Source organism: Synchiropus splendidus, chromosome 3, assembly GCF_027744825.2.
Source record: "Synchiropus splendidus isolate RoL2022-P1 chromosome 3, RoL_Sspl_1.0, whole genome shotgun sequence".
Taxonomy (NCBI): Eukaryota; Metazoa; Chordata; class Actinopteri; order Syngnathiformes; family Callionymidae; genus Synchiropus; species Synchiropus splendidus.
In genome coordinates, this window is record NC_071336.1 from 23,457,269 (window position 1) to 23,472,815 (window position 15,547).

General features: G+C 41.4%; 2 protein-coding genes across 3 annotated transcripts in view; both read left to right on the forward strand.

The window, feature by feature from the left end:
• Window positions 1-3,825, forward strand: part of LOC128756177 (junctophilin-1-like) — a 34,149-nt gene extending 30,324 nt beyond the window's left edge. For both annotated transcript variants that reach the window (XM_053860466.1, XM_053860465.1), the window contains 3 exons: window positions 693-1,432; window positions 1,507-1,603; window positions 1,682-3,825. In XM_053860466.1, the coding sequence (XP_053716441.1) occupies window positions 693-1,432; window positions 1,507-1,587 (821 nt within the window). In that variant the 3' untranslated portion in view covers window positions 1,588-1,603; window positions 1,682-3,825. The remainder of the gene's footprint in view (window positions 1-692; window positions 1,433-1,506; window positions 1,604-1,681) is intronic.
• An 8,078-nt stretch (window positions 3,826-11,903) lies between these two features.
• On the forward strand, window positions 11,904-15,347 carry LOC128755842 (elongin-C). The gene is made up of 4 exons (XM_053859895.1): window positions 11,904-12,010; window positions 12,484-12,508; window positions 13,504-13,647; window positions 14,496-15,347. The coding sequence occupies exons 2-4, from the start codon at window positions 12,499-12,501 to the stop codon at window positions 14,684-14,686; spliced, it is 345 nt and encodes a 114-aa protein (XP_053715870.1). The 5' UTR covers window positions 11,904-12,010; window positions 12,484-12,498; the 3' UTR covers window positions 14,687-15,347.
• The last annotated feature ends 200 nt before the right edge of the window (window positions 15,348-15,547 follow it).

Below are 15,547 nucleotides of genomic sequence, written 5' to 3' on the forward strand. Positions count from 1 at the left end.
TCCAGCTGTGAATGCGTCTGGCCACTGTCAAGAGAGGACAAGAGAGAAAGTCGAAAACAGGAAGTCTCTTATTAATCAGGGTTGTCCTCCGCACCTTTGCAGCATAGGGAAGAACACGTAGTGAAGTGTGGTTCGCAATGTCGGTGCTCCTGTTCCCATTATTGGCGGAGCCACTGCCACTATTTTAGGTAGACTGAAGAACCGTTAAAAGATGTTTGATGTGCTTCTGCCAGTTTTCTTATCACGCCCTATTACTTACGCCCACTCCTGCAGAGACACTCCCTACAATGAGAAATATTCCTGGGAAGACGATTGTCGATGTGTTCAAAATAAAATGGGAAGGAAACGGAACATAATACAGCGGTAAAAGCAATGGACTATTTCAAGGGGAAATACATTTAGAAGGTTGTTAAATATTACCTGCCAGGTCAGACTACACAGCCCTTACTGCAGCATTCTAACGGAACAGTCGGTTCGAGTGGACCAGCTGGATCTGATACAAAGCTATGTTCAGACATGAAGAGTCTAGTGTCATGTTGGAGGTGCTGCCGGCCAAAGACGTGTCCAGTGTGATTAATCTGGTCAAACGATGTAAATATTTTACCAAGGGCTTTAGACAGTTGGTAACAATTGTGGTGCTTGTGAGGAATCTTTTGATTAAACAGCATGCCTTTGCTTGCTGTCTTTGCCAGGGCCCGATTATGTAAAGCAGCAGTCGAAGGAGCCTGTGGAAATCAAAGAGCCCCCTCCTGTTGAAAAGAAGGAAAACTCCCAGAAAGATTCTCCGCACTTTTACCGCAAGGGCACCACGCCGCCCCACTCACCTGTGACCAGCCCCGGAACCACGCCTCCGCCCTCGCCTCACTCCAGCAAGAAGAAAGGCCATCACTTCCATAACAGCACCTCCCACAAGTCAAGCAAAGAGGAGAAGGCCTCCAGGAAAACCAGCAAAGAGGAGAAGTCAAGTCATAAGAGCGCCAATGATGAACGAGCTAACAGAAAGCCAAGTAAAGAAGAGAAAGTGGCCGAAGCCCCTCAAAATTCTCACGTTCAAATCGAGGCGCCCCCTAAACCTGCCAAGCCATCACAACCTGCCCCGCCCTCGGCTCCCCCACCTTCGCAGCCGCCCACCATCCCTGTCAACGGGCAGCTCCATACTCAGTACCACAGTTACTATGTCAAAGCTCCCACGAGGGGACCCCCACCTCCTGACCCTGGAGAAGATGTAGAAGAAGAACCTAGCGCGCTGGAGCTGGCACGCCTGCCCCCTCACTTACTGAAATCCTCCAGTACGCCGACCCCTCCGAAGCTAGCCTCCGTGAGGGAGAGCAAAAGTGACCCAAAACTCAGGAAGCAGGATTCACTGAAGCCAAAGAGCCTTGCAGACACAAAGAAAGCCAGTATGGAGATTGCTGAAAACACAGAAGAAACAGTAAGAGTGCCTCCTCTGAACACACCATGTCGCTTGATGCTGAAGAAGCTCAGTGTGTGGTTGCTGTTTTGCAGGGTCCGAATTCAATCCTCGTGGCTATGGTGATGCTGCTGAACATCGGGCTTGCTATTATATTTGTCCACTTTCTCACATGATGAGTCTGATTCTCAGGTGAGTCAAGGTCAACGTGCCACCCTCTGCCTCTGACGGCAAACTGTCCAAATTCTAAACAACCTATTTCCGTTGCAGTGTTACCGTGGCAACCAGTTCCGTTGCATCACTGGGCTTGGAAACGGCTACTGGCACCAGTGAGACTCTGGGCATCTGTAGGTGTTTGGAAAACAGCATGGCACCGACAAGAATCAAGATGATGTCATCACTACCAAGGACCAGCTTTGGTCCTGGACGAGGCCGGCTGGTGATTTAGCACTCGACGAGCTGAAATGAAATGTTGTGTCTAGTGAGTTTCAAAACTTATAAAAAAAAAGTTTCAATAATGTAACCAATCATATGATGTCTGGAAACAAATCTGAAGTAATTGACACCCAGGTGCGCTGATCCAAGCAGCGGCTCTGGAGCTGGCTGGTTTGGCCAAGATGGCGATGAGATGACGAGTGGAGATGCACTTTTAGATGACGGGAGCAAACAGCTGCCGTCTATTTTGTCATCTGACGTTTTGATGAGGAGATGTGAGCCTGGCCGCTGGGACAGAAGAGGTGGGGGGGGCAGTTGTAGCCCGAGTGTGCTCAAGTGTTAGTGAGCATCTTTTCGGGTTTCACACCAGTCTGACAACAGAGAGCTGGACAAGACCGCTGCCAGCAGTCGGTGCTAGCACGGTCACTTTCCAGTCTTACTCTGCAGTCCAAACATCAACGCAGCTTACTCAAGCGCCGACCCTTCTCTGTCAAACACTCCCTGCCTGCGATACACCTTATTTTGCTATAGTGTAGGTTTCTTTCATCTAGCCTTGCACTCCTGATCTTGGTTACCTTCCTGAATGAGTAATATTTCCCATTTATTGTTTAAATTTTACTCATTGAAATGAAGATGTCATTTAACATGATGGTGAAGTGCAATATGTTTTATTTTGTTTATGAAGAGCTTATAATATATTTTGCCAAAAACAAAGGAGTGACGTGGTACATCTGTCCAATTCAAAGTCAAATGTGTTATTTATTGAAACTACAGGCAGGTGGAACAAGCTCCAATGATTTTTTTTTTCTCTCAAATTTTCTCATCTCCCTTCTCCTTCTGTGAAAGTGGAAAAAAGTACTCCAAAGCAATTTGGCAGTTTCCACACCTGCTTCTTCAGTCCAGATGTGCTTGCATGAACCTTGTGACTGGACTTTGTGGGCAGTTGATCAACCGTTAGAAATGTGGCTCCAGCAGCGAAGGAGATGCCTTTTCAAAGTCTTTAACTGTTTACCTCAGAAGAATTGAGGAGGAGGGTGGGTGTGGGGAGGGGGGTGGGTGGGGTTTGCGCTGCCATCCTTGTCTTAATTTTCGTCGTGTGTGGGACTCTGACTGTTGTCATCACCTGAATCATGCTTTTGCATTCATGTAGCTGTGCGGGTATGGCATGAGTTTCTTTGATTTTAGTGGTTATTTAGATGAAACTGTCTTTATCAACACAAAATATATATTTATTCATTATACAGCCGACGGTATATGTGTTTGTGAAAATGTTTCATCCGAAAAAAAGGGCTTTATAAATGCTGCAAGTTAGATTTTAGATTCAGTTTGTCTGTGCAGCATATGTTTGGAAAAATACTTTGGCTTATATGTTTGCCTACTTCCCAATACTACTGAAAGCTATTTCTGGTTTCAGAAATTAGAGAAAAATATAATATATAGAATTATATTTAAAAAAAAATATATATATATATCAAATGAACCTCAACACAGTTAGGCATCACACCCTCATTTTATTGTTTTAGCTTTCTTCTACATGAGAATGATGGAAAACCAGAGGGTTCCAGTGTTCCTGAGATATTTTTAAACTGCAACCTTGCATGTTGGAGACATTTATATTTAGATTATATTATAGTATTTGTAAAGGTTTTTACAGAGCACAATCCAAAATCTGGTATGAGTTGGTATTTTTCTATCAATTTGCACACCTGTATTTTGACAATGAATCTGTTTGTAATCGGTAATGTAATGCACATCTGATGTTTGGTTGACAAAAGAAAACTTTATTTGTAATTTGGTGCACTGTACGTACCACTTGGAGAAGTGGGAGGAGGATGTACTGGTTTGAGTATTTTTGACATGGAGGAACTGCGGGAAACTTTTGATATCTCAAGGTTCATGTTGCCCCATTGATTTGTGGAAAGTCTTTGGAGATAAAGTTCTATGTATAACAATAAAGATGTTATGCCTTGATAAACTCATTCTGACTGTGTATGGTGGTTTTGTAGCGATGTAAGTTGAACGTTTTGCTACAGTGCACTCTTGCCTGCTTCATCCCTTTGTGGAGCCTCCACTCTTATTAAACTTGAAATCATACTTATTTTTTTACTTACTTACAATTTGGGAGACTGGAGGAAGCGACATTCTGCTTTCACAGTGAAAAGCTCCACCACAAATGACATTCAGTGTGGCCACTAAAGACATGTTAGAGCTGGGTGTGGTCAAACAAATGGAGTATCAGAAAACCTATTTTAAAAACCATGTCAAATGCCAAACTGAAGATACTAATGAAATTAAATTACATTTGTCTCAGTATCGAATACAACTCAAACTAAACATCTTTTTTTTGTTTGCATCAGGACCTACAGTAAAAAAAATGCTGAGGTTCAGCATTACAGATGACAGTAAAATCTTCTATTGAGAATCGTATACATTCCAATGTCAATGTCTTGCTTCATAGAGCTTCAACAGGCCGGAATAAAATTAACAAATATTGAAGAAAGGAAGAAGCAAAATAAGAAACAACTCACTGTCAACCACTGATCAAAGTGACGTTCACGTGTCTGTCTTTCTTTGGGAACAAATCAATTAATGTATTTGCTATAAAATTAAAAATATATATATATATATATTGTTTATTTTGCATCAGTTTGGCAATAACACAATAAATCACAATGGTGGCTGTATTCACGTTTTTATAAAACCTTATTTAAAGTAAAGCTCTTTTAATGTCTAGAAAATATTTGTATAAGAATTTCAATGTTATAAGAATTTCAAGTGCATTCAGAGTGGTGGAAACCCTGGGCATTGTGTAGCGAAAAAGATCCCTGAACAAAAGCAAACAGATGCTTTTGTTTGCTTTTGTTCAGGGATTCCTCCATGTTTGTTGTTGTTGTTATCATCCTAGCTGCCACGTGTCTTGTGCATCAGTGGACCAGGAACTCCTGCACTTACAAAGGTTCCCTGTTGTCTGGAGAACAAACTGTTAAATTAAAATGATTAAATGCAATTAAAATATTGTAACGCAATTTTTGTTGTAATTAATTGTAATTAAATTATTTAATTTGACTTCATTTAATTAGCTAGGTGAAAACAACCATTCTAAATAATAGTGTTTTAAATTCCGCTCTCATGTTGGCTGAGAGTGCTCAGCTGATCATTTGGTCTGGGTGTTCTCCCTCGGCTCCTCTGACCTCATACTGACCTTTTCATAATGAGATCCAGGGGGAAAAAGACTCGGCGTCAAATGAAAGCGTCTTCATCAGTGTCCCACATTGGTGGAACAAGAGCAGGGCGGTTTGTCTCGGGTGATTTTGTACCGTTTCCAATGCTGATCAGCGCTGGATCAGTTTCAGGTTACACACACTGTAGCACCTGCCCATAATCAGCCCACACCATAGTCATGCACTTGCAGTAGACCCTTGGCCCCTGACGCAAGCAGACGCTTGAAGTCTTCCAGCTCTCACTTTCAACAGTTGTTCCGAGTGTTAACAAAGAGCCCTCTGGCTTTCTTCGCTCTGGTCTTCTGCTGATTTGACGTTAATCGAATTATAGACCCTCTGCTATATTTACTGGGAGCACAAGCTTGTATCGTACCGACACCTTTAATCTTGGAGGAAACCAAACACTTATGACTGAGTCAATAATATTACAGAATGCGTCTGTTGCAGCCTGGCACCCTCCAAAAGTGGTTGCACAGCACATACGTGCAAATAGGAGCCAGTGGGTTGCACTTCAGGAAACAATCTTAAACAGATTCCATTGACCATTTTGGAACTCAGGAAAGAACCAATGAAAACAGTCCTGTGATGCAACAGTTTTTTTCATGAGAGAAGTGCTTCTTATTTCATCCTGTTCACAGGTTACGTTCTCGTCGATTCCGCCCAGATCAGACGAGGAATTTATTTGAGTTCTTGTTAGAATCGTTCTCAGAACTTGCACCGCCGCACTCACAAGCCCATGCCATGGCCCCGCCCACTCCTCATGTCACACTGACTAGCAATGGAACAGCTCCTCTGACCTGCAGCAGGTAAACACAGTGTTTTTACACTCCCCTTCAGAGTCCTGTTACATTTCATATGGATATCTTTGGATTGTCCATTAAATGATTTTGCTGTTTATAACAGGTCTTTGTTTGTAGTTTGATGTTTCAAAAGAAGTCAGTGTGAAATGACTTTAATTTAAAAGATTGGAGGTGGATGTGACCCTACAACTTTGGCGACGTGCTCTGCTCACTCTCCCACGGTTCCACTCATCACATCTCAGTAAGTATTCACAAACTCATGTGGAATAGATGTGGACACACTCCTGGAATTCCATAATGGTAAAAACATATTTGTCAGAGCAAACACATAAAAATTTCAGTGATTCAATCGCACGTTGTGTTTTAAAAGTCTAATTTTCCGGCTTGTCCTCATAATGCTAATAATAAGAGTGACTTTGTGGGACCCGTGCCCTTTTCGGTTTTAGCACCCACCCCCCCAAAATGTCCGTGCACGTGCACACACACATTTTTTGAAGCTTTTTGATAACTCCTGTCCAAGTGTCCGTCTGTCTCTCAGTCATTGGTGGGATGGATTCAAAAGGAAAATGAATTAATGAGAAAAAAAATGAAATCATTAAGCTCATGATCAAATTTCGGGGAGAAGTAAAGCAATGTTGAGTATTAATGGTGGAAATACTGTCCAAAGCACAATGACAAATACATTTAACTGAGGAGGTTGAAGATGGAAGTGGTAGCAGAGCAAGCAAGTTGTAAAAGCAAGTGCATATCTCAACTTTTCAAATGATTTAGCGATACGACAGACAAACGTGACGTCCATGGCTGAGCTAATAATGCGGTTATTGTTTGGTCTGCTCGTCCTGAAAGTAGTTGAACAGTTGAAATGTCTACCGCCATTTTCCCTGTCCTAAATTATATTTAACTTCCCTCTGAGCCTGGGCCTCTACCTTCTGACTAAAATGCAGCTTGCTTCTAAAATTGGATTAAGTCTGGTAAGCAGTCAGAGGATATCAGTGCCTCGCTTTTTTTCAAAACTGTTGGGCTCAGGCATTGCTATCACTCGGATCCTCTTTCCATGCTTGGAATATCAGGCTTCGCGGTGCGTGTCTTCATCAGTTGTATTTGCTTAAACAAATCTCAGCAAACCATAAACCTGTCATTTAAACACAACTATTGTTTGATCCAACGCGCTACAGTCGACATGGTCCCCAGAGAGTGGTGGTTCAGGCTCGATTTCTCCTCTGACACAAGCAAGATGATGACAAGTGAATTCGAAGGGGTCCATGTCTGGTGAGGAACGGCTGATGGGGACATTCATGCAAATCACACCACGATACTATACATACTGTATTGAGGTGGCAACAACAAAATACATCATTACAAAGAAGTAGTACTGGGTTTTCATTCCATGTTGAAATTGTGTCCATATGCTGCCATAAAACACAATGATTCTGACAAGGTTCTCATAAGTGAATCAAACGCCACCTCCAACTTATGATGTCACTGGTGATATCAAACACCGCTGTGCACCAAAGCAGTGGAAGTAGTGGCAAGTAGTGGCAGTAGTTACAAATAATGAGGGATTTGCCGACGTTTTTTGAGGAACAAGAGCAGGTTTAAGTAAACAAAGGACTTATTTTTATTAGTACCACATTGCTGGGAAGCGATGACTTAAACTATTGCAAAGATTTAGTGTCAGAACTCATCTGAGACAGATGCAGCACTGAACAGTAATGTTAAGAAGGGTCAGCAGTACAAAATACATAACACATTTGGGACTTACGCGATCTTTTGCCGGTGAATATTGACGCCTCAGCCCCATTGTTTTGATAGTTTCCCCACATTGTTTTGATAGTCTTGTGGTCCATTTACATTCAAAATCCATTGCCATTTGCAGTGGGTTTCAAAACTCATTTGAGACAAACTTTCAGAGGCCAGATGGTTGCCACTCGTCCCTCATTCTTATAACTTGTTTCACCTATATCTTAAGACGCAGGAAAGAATAGGCTTGCATGTTCACTGGCACAATTAGAATGGTTCAACAAGTCTCCTCTGATACTGAAGATGAAGATCTCCACATGCATTCTCACAGTGTGCTGACAGGATCTGCTTCCAGTGACGTCACATACAATTCCGGTTCTCGATTTTATTGACTCACAACTAATTTACACTTATCTATCGTTGTAATTCAGCAGAACCACCTTTGTAGATTTGGCAGATTTATTTGCATTGTTCCATGCACTCAGTCTTTTTCACTTTTTCACTCGTGCACAAGGCCCCCAGATTCTAACAGTTGAGATTCCACGTCCATTCCATATTGATATTCCAATGTCGTGTTAAAAATGCACATGACAAGAGAAAACTCAACAGAGCTCAATTTTCTTTCAGGTTTCCAAGGAATGGAAGAGGGGAAGTTTGACAACATGCCAAGTTCAAAAATTCTAAGGGTGTCAAGCTAACATTCTTCAGTTGCAGCCAAGTGCTGTGTCTCCAGCTTTCACCAGATTATTGTGTTTCAGTTTATATGAGCAGATGCAGTCACAGCAGATGGTTTTATGAGATTAGCTTTTAACTAGTTGAGTGTAATTCCCCCTTTTCTATGCAGCTGTACAGACACTTCTCACATATTGTCACAACTGTGAAGTGAAAAGATGATATCTTGGCAGGCATCATTCAGATTTCCACCATCTTTTTTTTCTATTTACTGCACACAATGATCTCTGAAACTACCTCCGGGCATCGAAACTAAACATGCAGATCAATGAAGGCTGCATTGTGGCACTACATATTTGTCGCAAATATCACGTCCACGCTGCCATATATATTTATGAAGCTCACAATTTTGAAATTTATTGCAAACTTATCTGTATATGTAAAGTGTTTTTCTGTTCTTTCTGGTCACAGATTGAACATGAGGTGGACTGAGGGGGAAAAGAGAAAAAGAAACTCTAATTGTTGATGCATTTGGATGTGAATTTCGACTTGCTTTTCTAGATAAAGCACATGCCTGATAATTGATTTCTTATTTTACATGTTTAAATTTTCATCTGTGTATAAGTCAACAATAATGTTCAGTAATGACATCTTAGCATTCAGATTCTCATGAAGCTCTAACTAGTGATACAATTTCTCCATTCAAATCCAGAGCATGGAGACATACACAATCCCAACATCAATTTTTTAAAAATGGACCAACTCCACCGGCCCAGCGGGGGAATTGCAGGTCACAGTGACTTGCTGGAGGCAAAAGGAGCTCATATCCTCAAATGCATTGTGACAGGCCTTTCCTTCTTTTCAGAGATGAAATGCCCACAGACACTCCTCCCCCACCTTTCTGACTAACCTCTCAAATACTGACCTGGTTCACTGTAGTGTTCATAAACAAGCGCAGCATGGATTTTAGACAATGCATGTGAAGCTGTGGACATGGACTGCGTGTTTGAAATGATTCTGTACTTATTGTGAATGATGTTCAGTTTTTGTTATCATATCTTATGGCTTGTTAGTTTGTGTTTTCTTTTTATTTCTCACCATCAATATGTTATACTTGTAGCTGGTGACGTCCACTTGATGCAAGCGACAAAATTCCATCGATTGTAGTCATTTCTCAGGTTATATTGAAAGTTATTTCTCAGGTTATACAGTCTTTTACAGATCAACTCTGAGTTTCTCGCCAAATACATGCACCAGGCTGCAGCGACATCTAATTCAGAGGAGAATTCTTCAACATGGACCATCGCTTGGCTGCCATTGTCTTGTCTCCCACCTCCTCTTGTTGGTTCAGTCAAGATTCCAGGAAGGAACCGGCTCTTTTGATCGCTTTGTTGAGTCAATTCCTGTCTGCTGTTTATAAAGGGCTACTCCTGCAGGCCACCCCGTGCTACCACCGTGTAATGGAAGAGCGCTGCCTCCATTTCAGGTCGCCTCGATTAAGTCCTTTTGGGGGAATTTCTTGGAGATACACTGCATAAGTGCTGTAATGCTAACACCTGTGTCATCAGAGAGCATCACTGAACATATACAATAAAGGGTTTTTAACTGCAGACCAGGGCAAGTGCACCAATAGCTTGTCCTTCAGCTGGCGAGTTGACTTGTCACAATACATATAGCTAGATTCAGAAATTTGAATTTTATGTGCACTTTTCCTTTTTCCTAATCCAAGTTTAATATTTTGAACGTTTATTCTCCCTTGTCATATTCAAACACAATCTCGAATCTAATTGAATTCTATGCAGGTTAATCATCAATGCTGACCGGGAAATTCTTCCATTTATTGTTGACTGTAAACACACACAAAAATAAGAGAAGTGTCACCATCTCATCGCTCTGAAAACTCCGTAAGCCTCAGGAACATCCTGATTCTTGAAGAAACTGTCATCCTCCATCAAGAAGTAAAGTGATCCATCAAATGTGCAAATTCATGATTTACACAAGGTGATCTGTTCTCGGCATCAAAACAATACACTTCATTTTAGATTTCAGGATCAAGCTGAACAGGTTGGTGGACAACTGCGATACAGTAGGTTAGTTGGTAGGAAGTTGGAGCTAAGTAGCTATTAGCATTTTGTTGCCAGTTCATACAGTGAAAAAAGCACATAGTAAATAACCCCTGAAACTGTATCAGGATAAACAAGAACCATGAGGGGAGGTATTTAGGATGTTGACTGAGAGCAGTTTTACATGTTTGCATAAACTTGAATACAAATGATTTTTAGCTCCATTAGTTCAACAGTTAATAAAACTCACTTTTAAGGCAGATTGAATACCCAGTGTTTAAGTTGTAAATACCAACGTCAGCAGGGATTATATTGATTTATAGTCAGGGGCTTTAAAGTCATAATGGTCCAGTCCGATGATTTGTTAATATTCACGACCTTAGGCTTGTGAAGGATGTTTGATATCAACGAGCATGACAAGAGTTTTGGCATATATTGTGCGTATGTGTCAAGGAAGCCCTGTTCTGAGAGGCCACTACAGCCTCCCCAAAAATAGAGCCGCGAGCAGCTGCAGCAGGGCGGGTCAGTCATATCAGGGGGACATCAAAGGGCCCGCCGCCACCCGCCTGCTCTGATTATAAGCACTAATGGTGTAATGGGGGACTGGAAGGTCAGTGATTGTTTTTTATGGTGGGTGTATGTGTGTCTGGGGGGGAGGGGAGGTCGACCCGCTGCTGTTAACAGGCAGCGAGAAGCTACCAGAACATTCGCTGGAAATCAAAACTGATAAAGCTGCTGTTGCAGTAGCCGCACGTGTGCGACCCCCACAGAGGTCATCAGTCGGAGCAACTTGTTCATGAACTCTGGCGTCACCTTGGTCTTACATGTCACTGCGGTGGACTGAAGAAAGTATTTGTCAGTAGCACACCTGAGTCAAACGCAGTGATTTACAAGCAGTTATTCGGGTCACCGCTCAGATGGCCTGCGTCCATTTAGGCGCCTCAAATTTCAACAGTCATCACTTTTCCTGCATGAAACCAGTCCTGCCAGGATGAGTGCAGTGTCATTCCCAACCCCTTCATCATGATAATGTCATGATTATTGTTTTACTTTTTAAGTCTTGTTACATTTGTGGCATTAAAACCACCTGTCTTCAGTCAATACATTTTGACTATTAGGGAACTATTCCCCATGATAATGCACAACACAAGACTCCTGTCCTGTCTGGTTGTTTTCTTTTAATTCGGAGTTCTCTGGAAATGTGTCAGTCATATTTAAGAAACACCTGCCAACACGCGTCACAGCGAGAGTAGACTTAGACGAGGGCGCCATCTATAGGTAACTTGGGCACTCGTTGGTTCTATATTTATTTTATAGACTCCTCATTGGAAGTGAAAATGATTAAAGCACATACTTTAAAAAAAATCATCTTTCAAGTGTTACAGTTGCTCTGCATTTTAATTCGTCTGAAAATACAAATTGTGAAAATTGTGAAATGAATTAATCGTGAAATAATATGATCACACATGTAACAGTAACGCCACGCTACTGGTGCCCGTGCTTGACGACAAATAAATGATTATATATAAATGCAATATTGACACGGGGCTACCGGAAGTTATTTTCATTCACCAGCTGGTCTCCACTCAAACTGTTTCCGGGTGTCAACAACCTGGTAGCTAGTCGTTAGCCAGCCAAGACACGAACTCCACATTCTGTCGAAGAGTGGTAAGAACCCGCATTCCCCACCTCTGTTGCCCCTTTGCGTTTTGTTATTAAGTCTCGACTGAGTTGGTGGATGTGTTTAAACAGCCAACTCTCGAAAAATAACAGTCTCAATTGGCGTCTGTCCGGTTAGCTTTTATGTTAGCTGCAGTTAGCAATGAGGTTTGGGATGGTCTGCGAAAATATACCGGCTTTCGCCTAGGTGTTCGCCTAGAGGTGGGGTTCATATTGAAAACTTGATTACGTTCGCGCTTCTGTATTCATTTCTGTGTAAAGTCTGTGACGCGTAGAAATCAAAGGTCGAGATGAATTAAAGCGTATATAGTCATAATCCCTTCACGAATTTGACCATCCTACTTTTAGACCGCACTCGCCGTAACTCGCCTTGTATGCACGGCAACACATTTTGTCGCACTTTGAATGTGTACATCGATTTATTTTAATGTTTTAATTTAGTTTTTGTTTTGTCTTTCTAGGACCACATATTCTGGATGAAGATGGGTAAGTTAATGTTATTTGTCTTGCTACCAGTGTAAACTGTGGCATTCACTGACATTATTAAACCTCCTTCAGGAATGTGGGCTTTTTTTCGGGGGGAATTTGGACTTTTACCTTGTGTTCCCTGATGAGCATTGAACAGCCTGTGATCTAGGCAAAAAAACTGAAAGTAAAATGCTGGCCTGTGCTTTTTTTGCCTCCCATCATTTGTCACACTTTGATAGTGGAGGCTCCCACATTCCTGACCAAACAGCTGCTGGTCGTATTGAAGCAGGACCATCTGCTTTAAGACCATCCAGCTAGGTTGAGTTAAACAGGTGATGTGGGGACTGACCCTGAACAGTGAATTATACCACTGCAATATAGAACAAAGGGGAATATTTCTTCATGTTAAGGTGTAGTCCTACATAGCTTACTCCTACTGTGTGGGCAAAGCCCCTCAGTTACATATGACTAGAAGACAATTGTCTAAAAGAATACAATGTCCTCTTCCTGCTTGTGGTGTGAGTTAAGTTGACTTAACTGGAGTGACTCAATCTCCGACAAAAAAAGTCTTGATTAGTCCACCCCCTCTGGATCTGAAGACTCGTCCACTAATGTGTAAAACCAAGCGGGGAGGTTTGAGGTACAAGTTGATACTAGGTCTACAGGTAGATTAGTGGGACTTCCACTATTATAATTGCAATGTAGACCCACAGCAAATGGGTCTGCATTGCTCTTCTGTTCCCATTCACACAATATTTACATAGCTGGTGCCATAAATGTCTTGCCTGATGACATTGCTGTTAAACTCTGAATACCACAGAACTTCACATCCACCTGCTGTATCTCCTACCATGAAAAGACTTTAATTCATATACAGTCGCAGTTTGTCTAGAAACCCAATGTTGTTAGTGGAATACTTAAGTTTCTTGATGGCTAAATGCATGATGCCATTATATGAGAACACAACCTAAAAATTACGTCCTAAACTCTTTTTGTTCTGTCTTGATCCGCAGATGGTGAAGAGAGAACCTATGGTGGCTGTGAGGGGCCAGATGCCATGTATGTGAAGTTGATTTCGTCTGATGGTCATGAATTTATTGTGAAGCGAGAGCACGCCTTGACATCTGGGACTATCAAAGCCATGTTAAGTGGGCCAGGTGAGCATACGACTTTCAATACTGAACCCTTTTGTTTTCCAAGACTCTTATTGAATCAAATCGACTAATTTTAAATTATCTATTTTCTTGTCATATTTGTTGGTGTTTGATGGTATTTTGAAGTAGCAATTTGTGTTTCCGATCCACCAATCTATTTTATATCTTTCAAAAGTTAATAGACACAGGCACTATTATCCATTGTTATAATAATAATTGAAATACTTAGCCTTTAGCCTTTAGTGGTGTAACAGCATGTGAACAGATATTTTAACACGCTTTTGTCAGTCAATGCACATATGGAACAAATAACATGTAGTAGTTAATAACAGACACTAAATTTACGTGTCAAATACGTTTTGTGAGGGACAGGTGGCGACCTTTCAGATCTTAATAGAACGCCGGGTTTAGTGAAAACTAGGGTTTTTTTCAGAAAAATAAAAACCGTTACTGCAAGCATGAAACCAGGTTTGTGATTGGCTGGTTACCTGTACTTTTGCCACTTTTATGCAGGATGTATGAGAGAAATTGATATTGTTGATTTTGCAACATTAGTGTTGTGAACATTCTTCAGTCTACATCGATATGAGTCCGATATATCCCTGTGCCACTGTTGTGAATCAGTATCCTATGAAACCCTGTATTCTCACCAGTGTGACTTGCAGCAAAGCAGGTTTGCTCACATTGCTGTATCTCTGCTACATGTATATATGCACGCCATTAACTGCAAACCTCATGTTACCCTGGTTTGTTCTGTAGCCTGTGCTCATACAGGACAGTTGTTGTCTGACCAGAGTATTGGAACGATATCGCATATTCCCCCTCTAAGCAGCCTTTATTACAACTTGCAGGTCAGTTTGCTGAGAACGAAACCAATGAGGTGAACTTTCGGGAGATACCGTCTCATGTCCTGTCCAAGGTCTGCATGTACTTCACTTACAAGGTCCGCTACACCAACAGCTCCACAGAAATCCCAGAATTCCCCATCGCTCCGGAGATCGCACTGGAACTGCTCATGGCTGCAAACTTCTTGGATTGCTAAAGTTATGGAGACGATGTAGCTGCTTTAACACTTTTAGATGTTTTGACTATTTAACATAATGTGTATGACATCACAAGTTTTGTCATAACTTTGCGTATTAAACAATTTCATTTTAGTATGTGTGAATATGGCAGACTGCATCACTTGGCTTGAATGAGAAAAATGTTATCCCTACTCCTCGAATCCTTCCTTTCCTTGTCTGCCTCAATAAAGAACTGTTTGGAAAGACTTCTGATGACTTTTAACATTGTTTCAATTAGCATGTTTGATATCAACTGTGCAACTGGTGAATTCGATCACAGAACAGCTCCTGCTATTCATTTTGTAATGCTATGGAAAAGATTTCATAGAAAGACCGGAGCAACCTGAAAGCTCTTTCAAACCGAAGACCATGAAAGTTAGTTGTGCACTGAAATGTTACTGTGTGCTGTTATTCAACAGGATGCTGGACATGAATAGTAATGTTTGCTGTATTCCTCACATTGGTTCAATGATAATTACAGCTTGCTTTTTTTTGTGCTCTCAATTTTGAAATACGAGTGGAATAAACTTTGCTGACACAAGATGACCCTCCTCAGTATCATATTTCCAGAATGAAAGCAGGGGGAATTCTTGAATGGAACTATTTATTTTGCTGCTGTTGCTGAAATAAAGTGAACAACATGACAAGTGAGGTGACACTTGGCTTGATTCAGTCCTTGCATGTTTTCTAGACTCTTATGAATACAGGAATTCGCAAGTTAGACTTGAGAAGCTCAATTAAATATAAATACAAAGTCCATCAGTCAGTTATTTGACGTCAGTTGACGACACGCAGTGAAACTATGTGTTCGCTCTTATTGCTGCCGGACGCTGCTATTT